The sequence below is a fragment of the Hyperoodon ampullatus genome (genome assembly GCF_949752795.1).
Source record: "Hyperoodon ampullatus genome assembly, chromosome: 12".
In the NCBI taxonomy this organism is placed as follows: Eukaryota; Metazoa; Chordata; class Mammalia; order Artiodactyla; family Ziphiidae; genus Hyperoodon; species Hyperoodon ampullatus.
The window spans coordinates 32212363-32231198 of NC_136925.1; the positions used below are offsets into that span (position 1 = coordinate 32212363).

The 18836-nt window shown below is 40.6% G+C and overlaps 1 protein-coding gene across 1 annotated transcript in view; it reads right to left on the bottom strand.

Annotated features, from left to right (window-relative positions):
• Positions 1 to 2192: 2192 nt before the first annotated feature.
• The window catches only part of SIM1 (SIM bHLH transcription factor 1), a gene marked incomplete at both ends in the record, with an annotated part of 65918 nt that continues 49274 nt past the window's right edge, over positions 2193 to 18836 (bottom strand). Inside the window, 2 exons of the mRNA XM_079716689.1 lie at positions 2193 to 2923; positions 5089 to 5491. Of these exons, the coding sequence (XP_079572815.1) occupies positions 2193 to 2923; positions 5089 to 5491 (1134 nt within the window). The remainder of the gene's footprint in view (positions 2924 to 5088; positions 5492 to 18836) is intronic.

Below are 18836 nucleotides of genomic sequence, written 5' to 3' on the forward strand. Positions count from 1 at the left end.
CAAAATGCACCATATTCTTGAGATATCTGTGCCTTTGAACCATCTGTCCATCTACAGAATTCTGCAAAAACTTTAGCATTCCTAAAACCTTATTTCATGTTGCAAATTGATCAAAAATCCATTTTAAGTGTTCCAGGGTTTTCCATAAATACTTTTGCTTGTATAATTCAAATTTTAGTTTTTATTGTTCTTTTAACATTTTTGAAAGTATATATGATAACCACTAACTTTCTCACTCACGTGCACCTTTTTCATTTATGGCACAAATGTTGCTGTCATACCCAAGAGCTATTTATTTAATTTTATGTAGCCTCCTTTCTCACGTACAAACAACCCAGTATTCATCTCTCAGATTACCATCATTCAGATTGTCACCTGCCTCTGGACTGCCAAATAACTGTGTTAAATGATGAAAATATACTGCCAATCCCTGAGTGTTCAATGTCATGTTCTGTTTTCAAAATGTTAGTTCTAATACCTCCCTCCCCCCTTCCATATGGCAAGAGTTTCAGGCATGGGACTCCTAGGAAATATTTTCTATAAAATTTCTCTAATCACTTATGTCACTTTGCTTTGATTACTAGAGAATGATGCATTAAATAAATCTTACTTATTTTTCTTCTCCCTCATCAGTTTCTACCATCTATATCTCGGCTGAACTAGAAAGTTGATTGCAACTATAATATGCCTAAAAGAGCCCATGCACCTGCTTAAGTTTCAAAGCATCTAGACCTCTGTATGAGTGCAGGTAAGCCAGAATGATGAGCCTTGACAACTCACAGCAGAGAGATAACTGGTTAACAAGTTCAGTACTGCTGCACGAATGAACCACAGAACCTTGGACCTTTAGAGCTGCCATACAGATAAAGAACTTGGGGCCCAGGTGTGGTCAGTGATATATCTGTGCTCCCAAAATAAGTTACAGGCAGGGTCAAACTGGAACTCAGAGATCTCGGCATCTAGTCTGATGGTCTTTCTACTGTATCAGATGAACGTAAGACCAAGTTTGTTTTTTGCTGTTTACAAACAATATGGAAAAATGAACGCTTTGACTGTTCCTTCAGTCAGAGTACTACTCGTACCCTTCTAACCACTTGTCTGTCAGCCTAGGCTTTTATCTTAGACTCTCTCCTGAGGCTTTCCACATGTCACATTTGCACATCTGTGCTTTGAAATGTGTTCAAACACACTGCTGTCATGTAGCATTCACTGGTTTCCCTTAGTTTTTTGTGTGTGTGTGGGTTTTTTTTTTTTTTTTGCACTTCTCAGCCATTTTTTCTTGTTGAATTAGTTTGAATTTTTATTTGGTTAGTTTTACAAGCCCCAAATATGTTGATTACATATGCTGACCCTGAAATTGTTTGTTTTGAGATATCATTTCATTTTTCTCTGCCTCTGGCCTTTCCATCTCTACTAATCTATTTCCAGTTGGGCACACCAGGCTTTTGATGTGTGTCCCACTATCTCAGTGTTTTTACTTAGAAAAACCCTTACTGCTATGTCAGTGTGATCCTGTTCTTTGTCTAACTCAAAAGTAAGGTGAAAAATCACCACTTCCTGATTGCTTATAATGGATGCCAGGTGAAAACTCATTCTTGTATCATATCCAGAACCATTTCCCTAATTTATGCCTGAACCAAATGAGCTGGATGGTTGAAACCACAAAGAAGAAACCAGTTTACAAGATATATCTCTTTCTAAGTTATTTTGGGAATGGAAATTTCTTTAAGATGCTTAATGTGCTAGGGTTAAGGAAGCTTACCCACTTGGGGTATATTTATGGTATATAGTCTACATTTCCATATGTAAAGTATATATAGCAGTTTGTGGATAGTGGTCTGTGTGTATGAAGTTCACTGGATCATCATAATGATTGCTGTCATCCATCGGTCCTTCCATGTGATATATATGCTCACTTAATCTACACAAGTATTTTTCAATTCAAAATTTATCTATTCTGGTTCCCATATAAATAGAGGGGCAATTTGTGTATTCACTTTAGCTCCATTATCTGTGTATAACCCTGAATGCCAGTGCTGTTATCTTTGATTTCACAAGAACACATGTCAAATACCCAGTAACTTAAATTATCCACTCTAACAATCTGTGGCATTGTAAATGCTGGTAATGGGCCATTAAATGATAAATATGTTTCAGAGATCCTTCAAGAACAAAATATTTTAGAAAAAACATCAGCTTCCATTGGTTATTATAACAGATGTTCCCTTGTGTCCTTGTGCTGGATCCGGCTGCATCCTTAGATGGGAAGTTACATCAAAGTGTGAGCCATTACAGCCCAAGGAATAGTTTCTAATAGTTTCACTATCATATAAGTGCTCCAGGGCGTATCCAGTTAATGTGTAAGCATGCTTATCAAAATACTGCCGGTGAGAGCCAAAGCAGTTTGGAGAGACGGCAGGATGGTCTCCTGCCGTCTGATGAGGAGACATATCCGAATGTAGATAGTCTTTAGTTAGGATCAAACTGGATTTGGAAATGCGATCCGAATTGGGACTACTTATCCGCGACAGTGCTGTGGGGCTGTTGTCGTAGTCATTTTCGCGGGGGCTCAGCATCTTTCCCTCTCTCTGCTGGATGTGGTCACATGGTGAAGTGCTGGCAAGAGCGGAGCTGTGGCACACTTCGCCTGTCGTTGGGGGCTGCTGGTAGTTTGCAAAACAGAGGGAGTGTTTTTTCCCAGCTCCATTAATGGAAGCCAGTTGGTCTGGGGGGGCTTTCCTCAGCTGCAACCTGTTCTCTTCTTCTTTAATCATTTGCTGGGTGGCTCTGATCAGAGTTTCGATTTTGCTAGGTTCATGTGGGCTACTTTGATACTGCTCAGTGCGATATCGGTCACCTGATTCGCTGGCAGACCCAGGGTCTGGAGAACTGACCACACTATCTTCATCCCAATGACCTCGCCCTAGAAATTAGAAAAAGTAAAAAAGTAAGTGGTCTCAAAAATCACCCCCAGTATTGTAAGTGTATTTCTTTTTCCTATTAAAAGAAACCTTATATTTTTCCATTTTAATATATGCACCGATATTTGAAACAGACACAGGCTCACATGACAGTGTCAACATATTGTCCTGGAATTCATAGTTCTCAGTGGCTTTTAAGTGCAGATGAAGCTTATAACAAGTTTTCTAGAAGGTAAACCTTGTTCGTGGGTTGTGAATGCCAATTAGCAAGACAGTAAAGTATGTTTATACTTGTCCATAGATGCACATCCCTGGACCTGTCTGACTGTAAATAATAAAAGAAAAATACATAGGATTTGGTTTCTGTTATTGTCTAGAGAAGTGCTATGTTGAAGTGATGCTTAGATAATGCTTTCCATTGGGTTTGAGGAAGATGATGATATAGGCTGGACTAGCTTCTCAATTCCAACTAAATCACCTAAAATGTTAAAATTGCTACATGTTTCTTAAGTAGAGTTACAATAAAGCTCTAACATTAGTTATTAAACTATTTGAAGGTTTAAAATATGTATACATATTCATATATTTGTGTGTGTGTATCTGTGTGCATGGATATATATATATATATATATATATATATATATATAGTTCCAATTAAAAATATAAATATTGCCTTCTCAAATCCAGTGGTAAAAAAAAAATCTGTTTCACACATAATCATACAGTAACCCTGATATTGCTTCTGAAATAAGAATAAATATTTTAAATGTTAATAACAACTTGTTCTGAACCAAGGAAAGAGATCTAATATGGAGGAAAAGTGCATCTAAAATATTATTCCATAAATTACGTTATTCTCAAAACAGTCTGAAGTCAATATAAAAAGAGAAAAGAAACAGAAAGGGATATATGAAAGCTGTATTAAGCATAATGCAACAGAGAACCCTGGGATCACACTAGTCATTGCTTTCCTTTTCCCTTTTCTTCTCATTTTATTTCTAATATCTTCCTCCTGACCATGTGGGTTAAGGCAGGATTTTCACTTCACTCCATTCTTGGGTAAGCAATTGCCCTTTGCCCTGGGTTTTCATTCCCAGGCTACCAAACTAGAGAAATTCAGAATAAAAGCAGAAAAATAGAAAGCAAAAATGGAAACAAAGCAAAACCATTCATAGAAAACAGTAAGTGCCTAGGTGGTATGTGCAGGAGACTTCTATGTGTGAGAACAACAGTGTCTAGCACATTTCTTATCCTAGAGACACAGCAAGAAGAGTAATAGCACAGCCATTGGATCAATCTTAGTGTCACTGACTTTTAAGAAAATGGGAAGGGTTTTCAAGACCTGCCTGGACCTAAGCTTGGAATGGAAAGAATGAGCTCTCCCTGACCAGTTTACATTGAAATGGACAAAGAAGAGCATTCATAACACTAAAGGCTTTAACTGCAGCGCCCATTTCTGTGTGTTTGAGAGCCGTGTAATAATCCCAAGGTGAAAATCCCCATGGGTCCCACACCTCACTCCATCCTCAACTCACAGAGGATACTGTGGGTTGCCATATGATGGGGGAAGGGGACAGTTACTGGCATTTAATGCCCAGAGGACCAGGGAGGTTAAAACACCTGTGACATGAGTGATAGGCCATAAAACAAAGGCAGGCCTCCCCAACACGCCAATAGTGCCCTCATTGAGAAACCCTGCTAGATGAGCCCCAAACTACTCCGGTCCACAGTTGAAGGGTGAGAATACAGAAGAAAATAATACACAAGAAATTTAAATGCAAACATACTACAAGTTCAATAGACTTAACAATTCACTTTAATTTCTTTACTTTTTTTTTCTTGATGTTAAAATGAGAAATTTAGATGCATACATACTACAAGTTCAATAGACGTAACAATTCACTTTAATTTCTTTACTTTTTTTTTCTTGATGTTAAAATGGGAATCATGTTTACTCGCCTGTCCAAAACAAATGTATTTAGCAAACATCAGCAACATTAATACACTTCAAAAGAGTGGATTTGGTTTTTTAAATCCCATTGGTTAGAGTGTCTGATTTGCAAATTCAAGGAGAAAACCATTGGGTGGGGATCACTCCAGGGTCAAAGCTAGACTATGATAAACCTGCCCAGAGGCGCAACGCTGGAGTCGCTGGAGCCGCCCTTACCGTGGATCCTGTGGACCGAGGCGATGTGAGGCATGCTGCTCTCATAGGCGTCTCTGCTTTCCGGGGAGGCCTTGGTCAGGGGCAAGGCTGCGCGAGAGCCCCACCAGGGCTCCCTCCCCGCCTGCGGCGCTCCCAGGAAGTACCTGCCTGCCTCACACCGGCCGCCCTCGCAGGCCTGGGTGTGGAAATGCCTCTCCTCCACCAGCCTGGAGGGGTCGAGCGCGAAGCCGTAGCAGAGAGAGCCGCGTTCCGAGAACTGCCTGTAGGCGCACGACGCGTCGTGCTGAGAGCCCGGCCGGTCCGCGGGGTCCAGCAGCTGCGGGGAGGCCGCGTCTGTCAGAGGACTGCCGCCCCACTGGCTGTCGTGATCAGATTCAGATCTTTCCGCGGGAAATCCCGAGTACTGAAACCGAGAGGGTGAGAAAAGTACATTTCAAAAGAAAGAAAGAGGGGCTTCCCTGGTGGCGCAGTGGTTGAGAGTCCGCCTGCCGATGCAGGGGACACGAGTTCGTGCCCCGGTCCGGGAAGATTCCCACATGCCGCGGAGCGGCTGGGCCCGTGAGCCATGGCCGCTGGGCCTGCGCGTCCGGAGCCTGTGCTCCGCAACGGGAGAGGCCACAACAGTGAGAGGCCGGCGTACCGCAAAAAAAAAAAGAAAGAAAGAAAAAGGCCCCAAGGTCTGAAAGCACCCTTAAGGTCGTATTGGGCTTAAGGCACCAAAATAAGACCCTAGCACCGCTCTGGACACCCCTGACTTGGATCACCTAGTCAGTCATGGTACTGCAAAATACGATCCTTTTGGCTGCTGGAAGGAGGAGATAAAACTAATAATAACAAACATGGACTGAACTAAATGCCAGGCACTGTTGGAGGTACTTCCCGTGAATTACTCCGCATAATTCTTAAAAGCATTGAAGTGGAGATATTAGTAACCCATTATATGGATAGGCAAGCTAGGGCCCTAAGAGCGGAGATGATTTGCCCAAGACCACAGGGTGAGCAGGTGGCAGAGCAACGATTCAAGCCCAAGTTCTCCATCAATACACAAATGGTACTGCCAAAGGGAGAGTCCAAGAGAGCACCATATTTTATTCCTATTGACTTTTCACATTTTTTCTTCCTTAAAAAGCAATACAAATATAAGTTTTAAGGCTTCACACTGGACCGTTAGCTCTCTGAGGGCCATGCTGGATACATGGCAAGGTAGTGAATAAATGCTTAACTTAATTCAGTCTCACTGTGACTTTGGAAAAGTCTTGCCCCATATAAGCTAGGCCTGTTCACTAGGATGTGTTTCTTGCTTTCTAAAGTGAAACTTCAAATATGCACAGGCTCATCAGGACAACACAGCTGCAGGCTGTTGTTGGAATCACGCTGCTCACCTGTTGCCAGAGTATTTGGTCAGGTGCTTGAAAGAAAACAAAAATGGCTCTGAGGACCTCCCTAGGAGGTACGCTCAGTTTGAAGCTCCTCAAGAGCCACTGAAATCAGTAATATAATCATTTCTACCAGTTTTTGGTTACCTAATGCCAAACACAATTCTAGGTACCATAGAGAGTTTACCTGCTATAATAATAATAGGTGTCATTTATTGGGAACTTACTGTGTGCCCAGCAATATGCTAACTACTGACTGTATATTATATCAATGAATCCTTTTAACCATCTGGACAGTAACATAGCTCCATTTTATAGATGAGGACACTGCATCACTGAGTTTTAATAAGATGCCACAGCCATCCCACAGTCTATCTGGTCTCAAAGCCTGCACTCTAAACCATGGTTTTACACTTGAGAGAAAACACTGGTAAGGAAGAGAGGAGAAAAAAAGTTTCACCGTTAGAGAGATTTCCAGAAAAGTGGCAGGAACTGCTTTACAGTCTCAGGAATGAAAATATAAATCCAAGTCCATTCTACATTCTCTTTCTTACCCCCAAGAAGAAAGAGGGACAGGCATGTGTGGCGGTGAGAAAGGGGAGAGGGAGAGGAGATATTACCAGGCTCCATTGTTCTTCACCTGTCACACACTAGTTGGGCAAATTTGACCCATGATGAGACCTTCCCAGGACAAGGCAAACTCTCCCCGTCCTACTAGCACCACCCTGAAAAGGAGGAAGAATCCCCAGCTCTTCCCAACTCAGTGCAAACAGGCAGCCCCTCCGAGGGTCCCTTGCAGCCAGGGACATGAGGTACAGAGGCTCCTCTGGGGCAACTCCAAAGTACACTGATAAATACAGCATGCTCAGGACAGAGTCCCAGCCAATTCCAGGTTCAAGACTTTTCCACGACCATTTCTAATATTACTTTAATTATTTTCCAAATGTACATATGGACTATCAGCATATTCCATCAAAAAAAAAAAAACCCAGAAAATATAAATTCTTTCCCGCAGGCCTGTAGGATGGACACATCGAGGCACCATTCCTCCACCTCACACCTCCACCTGTCATCTGCCTTTTCTCTCCATGAACATCAGCCTCTCTTTTCATAAGATGCCACCTTCACTTTCACCAAGCGGGGATTGCCACCCTCTCTCCTTATTGAGTGGGGACCAAAGTGCTATCCATTTGCCCTTTGGTAGCACCATCCATGTGCTTGCCTAGGAAAAATTCAGATCATCAGTGCTATTCCACGCTAGGAATTGCCCAGACTCTGCTTGTTTTTATAAAAGTATAAACCAGACCTATTTCTGAAGTACTCCAGTCAAGACTTTTGAGCCCTGTTGAGAGGGGGAAAAGCCTTCCCTGAGTGTACATGGGCAAGTGCTCTTGGCGCAGCAGAGAAGAACATTCTGTCTTTCGCTGACAAAGAAAATTCAACATGAGGCAGCCCTGGCGTACCTGAGGTACACATTTCAAGAGCACCCAAAGAAGAGTTTGACAGATAAGCCTCTTGTCGATAATCAGGAAACCACAGCAGCAAGGGCATTGCCCTTCAAGCAGCCAGAAGTTGGGTGGTTCAGCTAGACCGAGCCCTCCCACTGCTTTAGAGGTGCGGAGGAAAAGCCTAGCCGTAAACCTTTGTTTTTTAAGAGAAGGCCTGTAAACTTGAACCTGTGTGCACCATCAAAACTGTGAGCTGCAGACTTCCCTGGCGGTCCAGTGATTAAGACTTCGTGTTTCCTTTGCAGGGGGCATGGGTTTGATCCTTCGTCGGGGAACTAAGATCCTACATGCCACACGGCACAGCCAAAACAAAAAAAAAAAACCTATGAGCCACGTCCACCCTTTAAAACAGACCACACTCTATTAACACTACCACCCCATAATTTGAAATAGTTCAGGTGTTCATTAAGTATTTGAGAAATGAGAGAAGGCAGAAAGGGAGGAAGGTAGCCAGGCAATATATGCAGCGTGTGAATGAATGCTGCATGCGAAGCCTCCCGGTCTCCCTTTCACCTGTGTTTGCTACTTAATGACATGTACAGTCGTGGGCAAGTGATTTAATTTCTTTTGTCCCAACAGGAAAACGGTCATGATGATACTTAACCTACCAAAGCCTGAACCAGAGTTGGGACCATTTAATGGAAGAGGCACGAGGGACAGGAAGCCAAGAGGACTTGGTTCCAGGGCCATCCTCGCTAGTAACTCTCAGGGAAACCTCAGGAAAATTGCTTTACCTTTCTTAGCCTCAGCTGTAGAATGACATAGAGGGTTAGATTAGTCTTTCTTGAACTTTTCTTTCAGCTCTAATATTCTATATGATATAATTATTGTTATCCTTTCTAGTGTTGAAACATATGATCCCTATGCCTGTTCCTATATTGCACTTATTTAAAGTAGATAATTAGAACTATAATCCAAGACCAAGAATTTTTATTGTCATGATTATAAGAGAAAGGTTATGATGTCAGTTATAATTTTACTAATTATAATGACTAATAATGTCAATTTTCCCCCAAGTATCCCATTATGACACAAGTTTTATAGGGATTATGAGGTCTTTTGGTCAATAAATCATTCCATTCTAGAGGCTTCTGAGCAGGAAGGATAATGGCATCCATTTGACTCTGAATCTCTTCACACATCTTCCCCCAAGAAACTATAAGTTCATCAGAGAGCACTGATTAAATCACACGTGATCCATGTTATCAGCATTACTAGGAGGCAGGGAATATGCCAAAGTTCAAATTACTTATAAGTTAAAAAAAAAAAAAAAAGAAAGTCCAACAGCAGCTTCTATGAGCCTGTGGATACAGAGAGTGGGGTACTGATATGTTTAAGAGACTACATGAAAAAGAGAGAGAGAGAGAGAGAGAGAGATTAGGACATAGGCAAAATGAAGACAGTCATCCTCTGAAAGAAAAGCACAAGTAAATGCCAAAATATGAAGACAAGTCAGTATTTACTGGAACTCAGTGCTGGCCACAGGAAAGGGACTCAAAATCAAGCAAAATCCAAAGTGGCAGCCTCAGACAAGTGTCATTTCCATAAAAGAAGACTAGCGTCTAGAATGTACAAAGAACTCCCAAAACTCAACAATAAAAAACTAAAATGTGCCCAAGACATGAAGACACATTTCACTCAATAGGTAAAGAGATGACAAATAACCACATGAAAAAATGCTCAACATCATTAGCAATTAGGGAAATGGAAAATTCAAACCACAGTGAAATATCACCACATACTTATTAAACTGGCTAAAATAAAAAATAGTGACAGGGCTTCCCTGGTGGTGCAGTGGTTGAGAGTCCGCCTGCCGATGCAGGGGACATGGGTTCGTGCCCCGGTCTGGGAGGATCCCACATGCCGCGGAGCAGCTGGGCCCGTGAGCCATGGCCGCTGAGCCTGCGCATCTGGAGCCTGTGCTCCGCAACGGGAGAGGCCACAACAGTGAGAGGCCCGCGTACCGCAAACAAAAAAAAAAAAAATAGTGACAATACCAAGTGCTGACAATGATGAAGGAAAACTGGCTCGCTCATGTGTTGCTGGTAGGAACGTAAAATGGTATAGCCCCTCTGGAAAACAGCTTAGCACTTTCTAAAAAACCTAAATGTGCACCTACTGTATGCAATCCTGGACACTTTTTCCAGAAAAATGAAAATTATATTCATATAAAAACCTATAGGGACTTCCCTGGTGGTGCAGTGGTTAAGAATCCGCCTGCCAATGCAGGGGACATGGATTCGAGCCCTGGTCCTGGAAGATCCCACATGCCACAGAGCAACGAAGCCCGTGCGCCACAACTACTGAGCCCGCGTGCCACACCTACTGAAGCCTGCGCATCTAGAGCCTGTGCTCTGCAACAAGAGAAGCCACTGCAGCGAGGAGCTCACGCACCGCAACGAAGAGTAGCCCCCGCTCGCCGCAACTAGAGAAAGCCCACGGGCAGCAACAAAGACCCAACACAGCCAAAAATAAATAAATAAATAAATAAATTTATTTATTTAAAAAAACCCAAAAACCTATACATGAATGTCTATGACAACATGTTTTCCCACTTCCAGATCCTCTTTAACTGTTCCCTTTCTTTTTAAGATTGTTTTTAATTGTGGTAAAATACACATAACATAAAACTTTCAATCTTACCCATTTTTGTGGCATTAAGTATGTCCACATTCCTGTGCAACCGTCACCACCACCCATCTCCAAAACTCTTTATCTTGTAAAACTGACTCTCGTTAAACAATAACTCCCCATTTTCTCCAGCACCTAGAAACCACCAAGCAGCTTTCTGTCCTTCTGATGCTGATGTCTTCCTGACAGAGGAAAAACAAATGAACCCCACGAACCTCCAACCTGGCTTGGTGTTGGGGCTTCCCAGAACCTAACCACCTCAGAGATCTTTCTGAAACTCTCATCTAATCTTGTCATTCTCTTGCTTAAAAACTTTCTTCTTTTTTTTCTGCCTTTCTGTCTATGCATCAAATAGCATGGTGATACCACCTACATAAAGCTGAAACTATAGGAGATACAAGGAGAAGTATCCTAATAATAAGAGACTAAGACACCACTCTCAGTATAAGACAAATAAAGTAGGTTAAAAAAAAAACCAAGAAAACAAGAAAAGCTACAGAAGACTTAAAAAACAAAATCATAAATGTTATGGCTATATATCAAACTTTACATATAATAAAGAATAAACCTCAGCATACATGACTAATCATCAAAATTGATCAAATATTAGGTTATAAAGAAAATTTCAGTAAATTTCACCAAGTAGAAATATTATAAACAACACTCTCTGACCACAATGAATAACAAATAGAAATTAAGAACAATTTAAAAAACAATAAAAAAACCCTTCCACCTGAAAAAAACAAAACTATTAACTCCTGGGGAAACTAGCCAAATAAACCATAAACTACAGAATTTCCAGGAAAAGGATAATGAAAATACTATATACCTGGACTTATGGGATATATAGCTTTAGATACCTAAATCAGTAAAAATGAAAGAATAAAACTAAATTCAATTCTCAATTCAAAAGCTAGAAAAATAACAAAAGAAACTAAAAGAAAGCACAAGGAAAAATGGTCAAAAGACATAGACTATTCACAAAAAATATTAAAATAGCCTGAAACATATGAAAAGATGTTTAACTTTTGAATAAGATAAATGCAAATTAGAACACTGAGATACTATTTCTTAACCATCAGATTAACACAAGTTCAAAAGCTCGACAACATATTGTTTGGCAGAGTGTGGAGAACGAGGTACTCCCTCCCATGCATCGGTGGTGGAAATGTAAACTGATACAGCCGCTATGGAGGGGAATTTGGCAACCGCTAACAAAAACGGCAGTTTCCCGCTCCTAAGAAACCATTACACCAGGCAATATACGTTGAAGTAGTAAGGTGTCGTTAAAGAGGCATCATATATGGAACCTATTATAAGATGGTTCAGAAGAAATAAATAATGAGGGCAGATGGGAAAAGACACAGAGAATATGATAAAGCAAATATGGCAAAATGTTAAGCCCTGATGAACCTAGGTTTAGTAGGCAAAAATACTTTATTGTTCTTGCAACTTTTCTTTATGTATAAAATCTTTTTTTTTTTTTTTTTTTTTTTTTGGCCGTGCCACACGACTTGCAGGATCTTAGTTCCCCAACCAGGGATGGAACCCGGCTCTGGCAGTGAAAGCACCAAGTCCCAACCACTGCAATGCCAGGGAATTCCCTCAAAGTAAGTGTTTTAAAATAAAAAATCCTACATAGCAAACATATCTTATTTTTATAGAATGATTAGGGAACAGGCTATTTTTTTTAAAACTTTTTTTTCTGAAGAAATAGAGACATGCTCTGATAAAGCTATAATTTAATTAAATATCTTTGTTTTCATTAATGATGATTAATATTTTGTGCATAAAAAATGTAATTTTAAGTTATCAACTAGGGATTCCAGTAGAAACCGCACTGAACTCAAATATGGGAGGACCCTGATCTATTATCATCCAATATGACTTGTACAAAAGATCACCTCCTGTGGGCTTTGAGTTTTCCATCGGCAGAATAGGAACAGACTACCTGCATTATATGATTACAGGGAAGATCAAATAAATAATATGTATCAAAGTACTCTTAAAAATGCAAATGTTACAGATAGGTATGTATCATGTAAAGGTCCTTGATTAACGACTTTCACTTTGGTAGACAGGAATAGTTATATCACCATCTTGTAAAAATGATTTTTTTCCCTAGACTGTACTATCTAGAGCAGGGGTCCCCAACCCCCAGGCCGCGGACCAGTACCAGTCCAAGGCCTGTTAGGAACCGGCCGCACAGCAGGAGGTGAGCGGCGGGGAGCGAGTGAAGCTTCACCTGCCGCTCCCCATCGCTCGTGTGTGTTACTGCCTGAACCATGCCCCGCCCCCAGGCACCCTCCGTCCGCAGAAAAACTGTCTTCCACGAAACCGGTCCCTGGTGCCAAAGAGGTTGGGGACCGCTGATCTAGAGGCCATATTTTCAGTCCCATCCTACAGGCATGCCAGAGATAAAACATGTATGTTAAAGGATAAAGAAATCCACATCTCTTGTGAAGAAAAGGGAACCCTTGTGCACTGTTGGTGGGAATGTAAATTGGTGCAGCTACTATGGAAAACAGTATGGAGGTCCCTTAAAAAATGAAAAATAGAACTACCATATGATCCAGCAATTCCACTCCTGAGTATACATCTGGGAAAAATTAAAACTTTAATTTGAAAAGATACTTGCACCCCAGTGTTCATGGCAGCATTATTTACAATAGGCCAAGACATGGAAACAACCCAAGTGCCCATCAACAGATGATCTGTTTAAGATGTGGTGTATATTTACAATGGAATATTACTCAGTCATAAGAATGAAATATTGCCATTTACAGCAACATGGATGGACCAAGAAAGTATCATATTAAGTGAAGCAACTCAGACAAATATTATATGATATCACCTGTATGTGGAATCTAAAAAATAATGCAAATGAATCTATATACAAAACAGAAACAGACTCACAGACTTAAAAAACAAACTTATGGTTACCAAAGGAAAAGGGGGGGATAAATTAGGAGTATGGGATGAACAGATATAAACTACTACACATAAAATAGATAAGCAACAAGGATTTACTGTATAGCACAGGGAACTATATTCAAAATCTTATCACAAACCAGAATGGAAATAATCTGAAATATATTATATATACATATAACTGAATCACAGTTGCTGTACATCTGAAACCAACACAATGTTGTGAATCAACTATACTTCAATATAAAAATTTTAAAAAAGAAATCAACATCCCAGCTGCAAAAAGAAATCAGGCCACTGGCCAATCACTTAAACATTAGGGCCTTTTCTTCCAAATGCTCTGATTTTCAAAGTTGAACTGCTCTTTGGTACCAACGATTCTTATCACTTAAACTTTGACTAAAAGCCCACAGATCTGTTTTAAGGGTGGAGAGAGAGTGACACTCATGATCGATTAGCTAGCTGGAACCTGTGGTTGGTTCTCCTAGCAATTGTTGGTATCTAGACTATTTTCAGGTAAAACAAAATCCCATTTTAGGAGCTATAGAATATCTGCTCTTCTTCCTTTGAAAAGGTAACAACACTTCCTCCTCTGTTTAAAGCTAAGAAACTGAATGATTCGATTCCCTATTTTAATTAGGTTACGTCAACAAAGAAAGTTCACTGAAACTAATTTTTGGTTAATTTTGCGGAAACCTCTGTTTCTCTTTCTTAGAAAAGTTGTTACTATTATGAATACTTTGCACTTTAATTTACCCCTATTTCTTATTTAAAGTTTAATTTTCAAAACAGGCTTTCACGTTGGTAAATTTAAAAATGAGTCAGGGGACTTCCCTGGCAGTCCAGTGGTTAAGACTCCGCACTTCCACTGCGGGGGGCACGGGTTCCATCCTGGTCAGGGAACTAAGATCCCACATGACGCACGGCCAAAAAAAAAAAAAAAAGAGAGTTAGACGAAGGATGCCCTGGTTCTAATAACTATGAAACCAAATGCCACCCACCAAAGGTGGGCTAACGCTGACCGGCAAAGAGCTTGGATGCCTGCCAGAAATGGATGTCAGACGCCAGCCACATCCCCCAGCTCCTCTCTGAGATTCAGGGCTCATGAAAGAATCATTCTTTCTAGAAGAGACTGATACCTCATCCGGTTAAAAGTCTGAGACATCAGCTGGGGTTTTATATGCATTCAATGGGAACTAGTTTTAATAATTCATTCTATGATTCATTCTAATATTTATTGAGTACCTAGTATTTGCAAGACAGTGTGCCAAGTGATGTGAGAAATACAGCCCCACCTTCAAGGTGTTCATATTGGGAGGGGTATAAATAACCCACAGAACATAACATTAAAACAAGTTGAAAAATGGCAAGGGCCTGAATGAAGAAAAAAACAGTACCGTTTAGGAGTTCAAAGAAGGGAGCTATCACTCTCTTTTAACACTGTAGCTGCTTGGGAAGGGAAAATGAACTATGGCTAAGAGGCAATTTACCATATGATTTGCCTATGCTAACTAATGCCCATGACAATAACAATAGCTACCATCATCAAATACTTGCTATGCTCTGGTCACTATACTGAGATCCCACAGACATTATTTTATCTTATCTTAAGACAACATCTTAAAAGTATCATTAATCCCTTTACTGATGCAGCAAATGAAGCTCAAAAAAAAAAAAAAAAACAGAAAACAGAACTGCCCAAGTTCACATGATTAGGAAGTTTAAGAGGAGAGATGCAATTCCAGAGCCCTTACTCCTTCCAGAATCCTGGACTCATCTAGACTTAGGTACCTAGAGAACAAAGACAGCAGTGTCCTACCTCTATGCAGGAATGGATCCCAGGTTCCCAAGCATGTTCTTACAAAGGGGGTTTTCTCCAACCTCTACACTCCAGTAGACCAACACCACACAGCCTCGGTTACGTCCTCACAGCACTGAAGTGTTCTTCCACCACAATTACAACACAGATATTCCCCTTTTGAAAACAGTCATGAGATTCATTCCTGCCTCAAGAGCATGTTCCAGACAGGTGTTCTGCATTCATCTGGATGTGGCAGCAGCAAGCTAACTCAGGAAAAACACCAGATGTTCCAACAATAGATGCTACAGTTATCTATTTTTATTCTGGCAGCTCACTGAGGTTTTTGGGTTTTTTTTTTTTTTTTTTATCATTTTTAGCCGTAAAATAGAGAGAGAGACCTTCTTATGGTAAAGTCCTGTTTTCCATGAAAAACTTTCACTCTATCAGGCATGAGCAGCTTTCCTCTTGATTTGTATCTGAACCATGAGAAAAAACATCACAGATGCAGACTGCATTGTACTAAGAACATATGCATGCTTTTAAATCACTTTTATCTTACTTTTTACTAATGTAACCCTGAAACATAAAATATGTCCTTTTTTTTTTTTCATTCACTGTTATGGGAAGAACAGATGGTAAAAGGGTTAGATTAAAGTAATACAGCATGTCCATTAAAATAACCCCCACTGCTGGGGATGCTTCCCTTGAACAGGAGTCGTGTTTACTGTAAAGAACGGCTTTGGCTTACACACATTGGAAATTGCCGGGGGTCTTCTCAACGATAAACATAAGGGTAAGAGAAAAACTAATGTCAAAATCAAATGCATTTTAAAATGACAATTATGCAAGTTATTTTGCTAAACTGGGAGGCCGACTGAAAACATTTGCCTGTGATACTGTAACTCAACAGCAGTCAAATAATAGATTCCATTTCTAACTTGAAAAATTTTACTACCTAGAAATTGTAGGGAAGGAAACCTTCAAGAAAATGCAATTTAAAAGAAAAAAATATCAATCTTGAGTCACATTCCAGAGTCAAGGATGGCTTCACTAGAGGAACTGAGCAATAAATATTTCCATTTACACTGTAAATAATTAGAAAGCAAATACTGACTCAAAATTCAATTATTAAAAATTTTTAATATTTTGGCCATTTCTTCCCTCATTTTAGAAAATGGTATAAATTGTCATCTTCTCAAAATCAATTTTTAAGAATGGTTCACAAGATTTTCACTCATTATTGTTATGATTTGCTCCACTTATAGTATAATCTGTTATTTATTGTGATGTTTTTACCTTTAATCCACATTTTAGTTATTTTTAGCTCAAAGAATATTCTGGTGAGAAATCTTTCATACCTGTAAGTTCCTGATATATTTCATGAAGTAGAAACATGAGAAGTTTTTTAATATGCCTCAAATGTGGTTTGAAATGTCTTAGGGCTTCTCTTAATCCACCCCCACACAGTTACAAAAATGTTCCTGGGATTTGGTTCACTCATTTTTCTCACAGAAAAGTAAGCATAGTCGACATCTCATTGGCTGTCAGGGTGACATGCAGCTGGAAGGGAATCAGCACTCGGAACCAGAGGCCAGTTTTCCTCCAGTGTAACTCTATAAGGACTCTCCTTTAGGGTTCCATATGGAGAGAGCTGTTCCCAACCATGAAATCCACAATCCACATCCTCTTATAAATCCGAAGGTAAAGTCCTAATGGCTGGCAGGCATCTTCATTGCACTGAAGATTTTAAACAGGTAATAAACATTTAATTAGGCCCTTTATGTCCTGGCACACACAGCTGTAAATGATCAAGAATATCTCAACTTGCATAGGTAATACAGAAATGGCTCTAGCCCATTGGATAAATCCTTAGTTTCCAGGACCAGTAGCACTAGTTTTAATGGTAATCTTCTTCCATGATGGGCTTTGAGCATAAGCCAGAACCACATCCATCTTTTCACTGATACTCTGACTCACTCTCTGATTTTTCACATATAAGTGGCAGATTAGATGGGCTTGAATTAGATGGATACAGGTGGTGCCACCTGCTCCAACCCCTTACTGCTGCTTTATTTGGCCTTCCATTGGTTTATTCTGAGTTTGGACAAAGGACAGCTGCCCAAGCTGCTCTTGGCAGTGTCCTAAAACTGGGCCAACAGATTGGCAGACGTATTACCGGCCTTCTGCATACTAAAAGAGGAGATCTATCAGATTTGTAATTTTGTAAAAAGAAATTGAAGCTCAAAGGCCCTCTACTGAGTTAATCAATTTCAAACTGGTGTCTGTAAATGGAAGAGGATGGATCTACCTTCTCATCTTCTAAGCCAAGCACAGTAAAATAATAAGGAAAACTAAAAGAGCATAAGCTATCTATTAAATAATATACATCCAGACCTTGACCTTCCAGGAAAACAATTCAGTGTGCTACAATATGCTTAAAGAAGTTTCCTAAAAATCTGTGAAAGATGGAAGAATTAAAGAAATCTCAATTTTTTTTTTTTTTTTTTTTTTTTTTTTTTTTTTGCGGTACACGGGCCTCTCACTGTTGTGGCCTCTCCCGTTGCGGAGCACAGGCTCTGGACGCACAGGCTCAGCGGCCATGGCTCACAGGCCTAGCCGCTCCGTGGCATGTGGGATCTTCCCAGACCGGGGCACGAACCCGTGTCCCCTGCATCAGCAGGCTGACTCTCAACCACTGCGCCACCAGGGAAGCCCAAGAAATCTCAATTTCTTAGACAAAGATATCCAAATCCAACTTCCTTAACACTACAAAGTTCCCATTATGAGTGGGTCAGATCCCACCAAGCACTGTCAAATAAGGCATTGCTCTCTTTAATTTCACTATTTAGTTTTAATAAAATTTGATTTTATAGGTTTTGTTAAAATAAATTTCCCCAGGCACATTTTGATGGTGGATTCAGCCATTCCCCCCTTCTCCTCTGTTCAGCTGCAGAGCAGAATCACAAATTCCAGCCTTCATTTCCATTAAGCCAGAAGTAGAGGCGTTCCATCTGATTTAGCACAGCTGCTTCGCCCACTGCTCAGTGTCGTTTTGGACACTAACTCTCCACTAGATCCAAACCATCCTACATTATGAAACAGAGATGTGTTTAACATGAATTATGCCTTATAGCTAGGGATCTGGGGGGGATGAGAGGTGGGCTGCAGCTGTGCTTTGGTGGGTGGGTAGGATTTAAGGAGCTCAACAGGAAAGGTGTCCTTAGGGCGAGTACACAGCTAGAATGGAGAATTGATGTGGTGGGGCTAGAGGTGGCTGGAAGAGGCAAAGACGTAGCCTGGGCCGATTGTGGAGATCAGACTTCATACTATAACCAACACTGAGCCACTGTAGGTTTTTAAGTAGGGCTTGGGGCGGGAGGTCCACGATGTAAATGATATTTCAGGAAGCTTACTCTGGCAGGAATGCTCAGAGACTGAAAGGACAATAAGGAGGGATGAAGCAGTCTAAATGTGATGTCCTGTTCTGAAGAGCCTGGAACA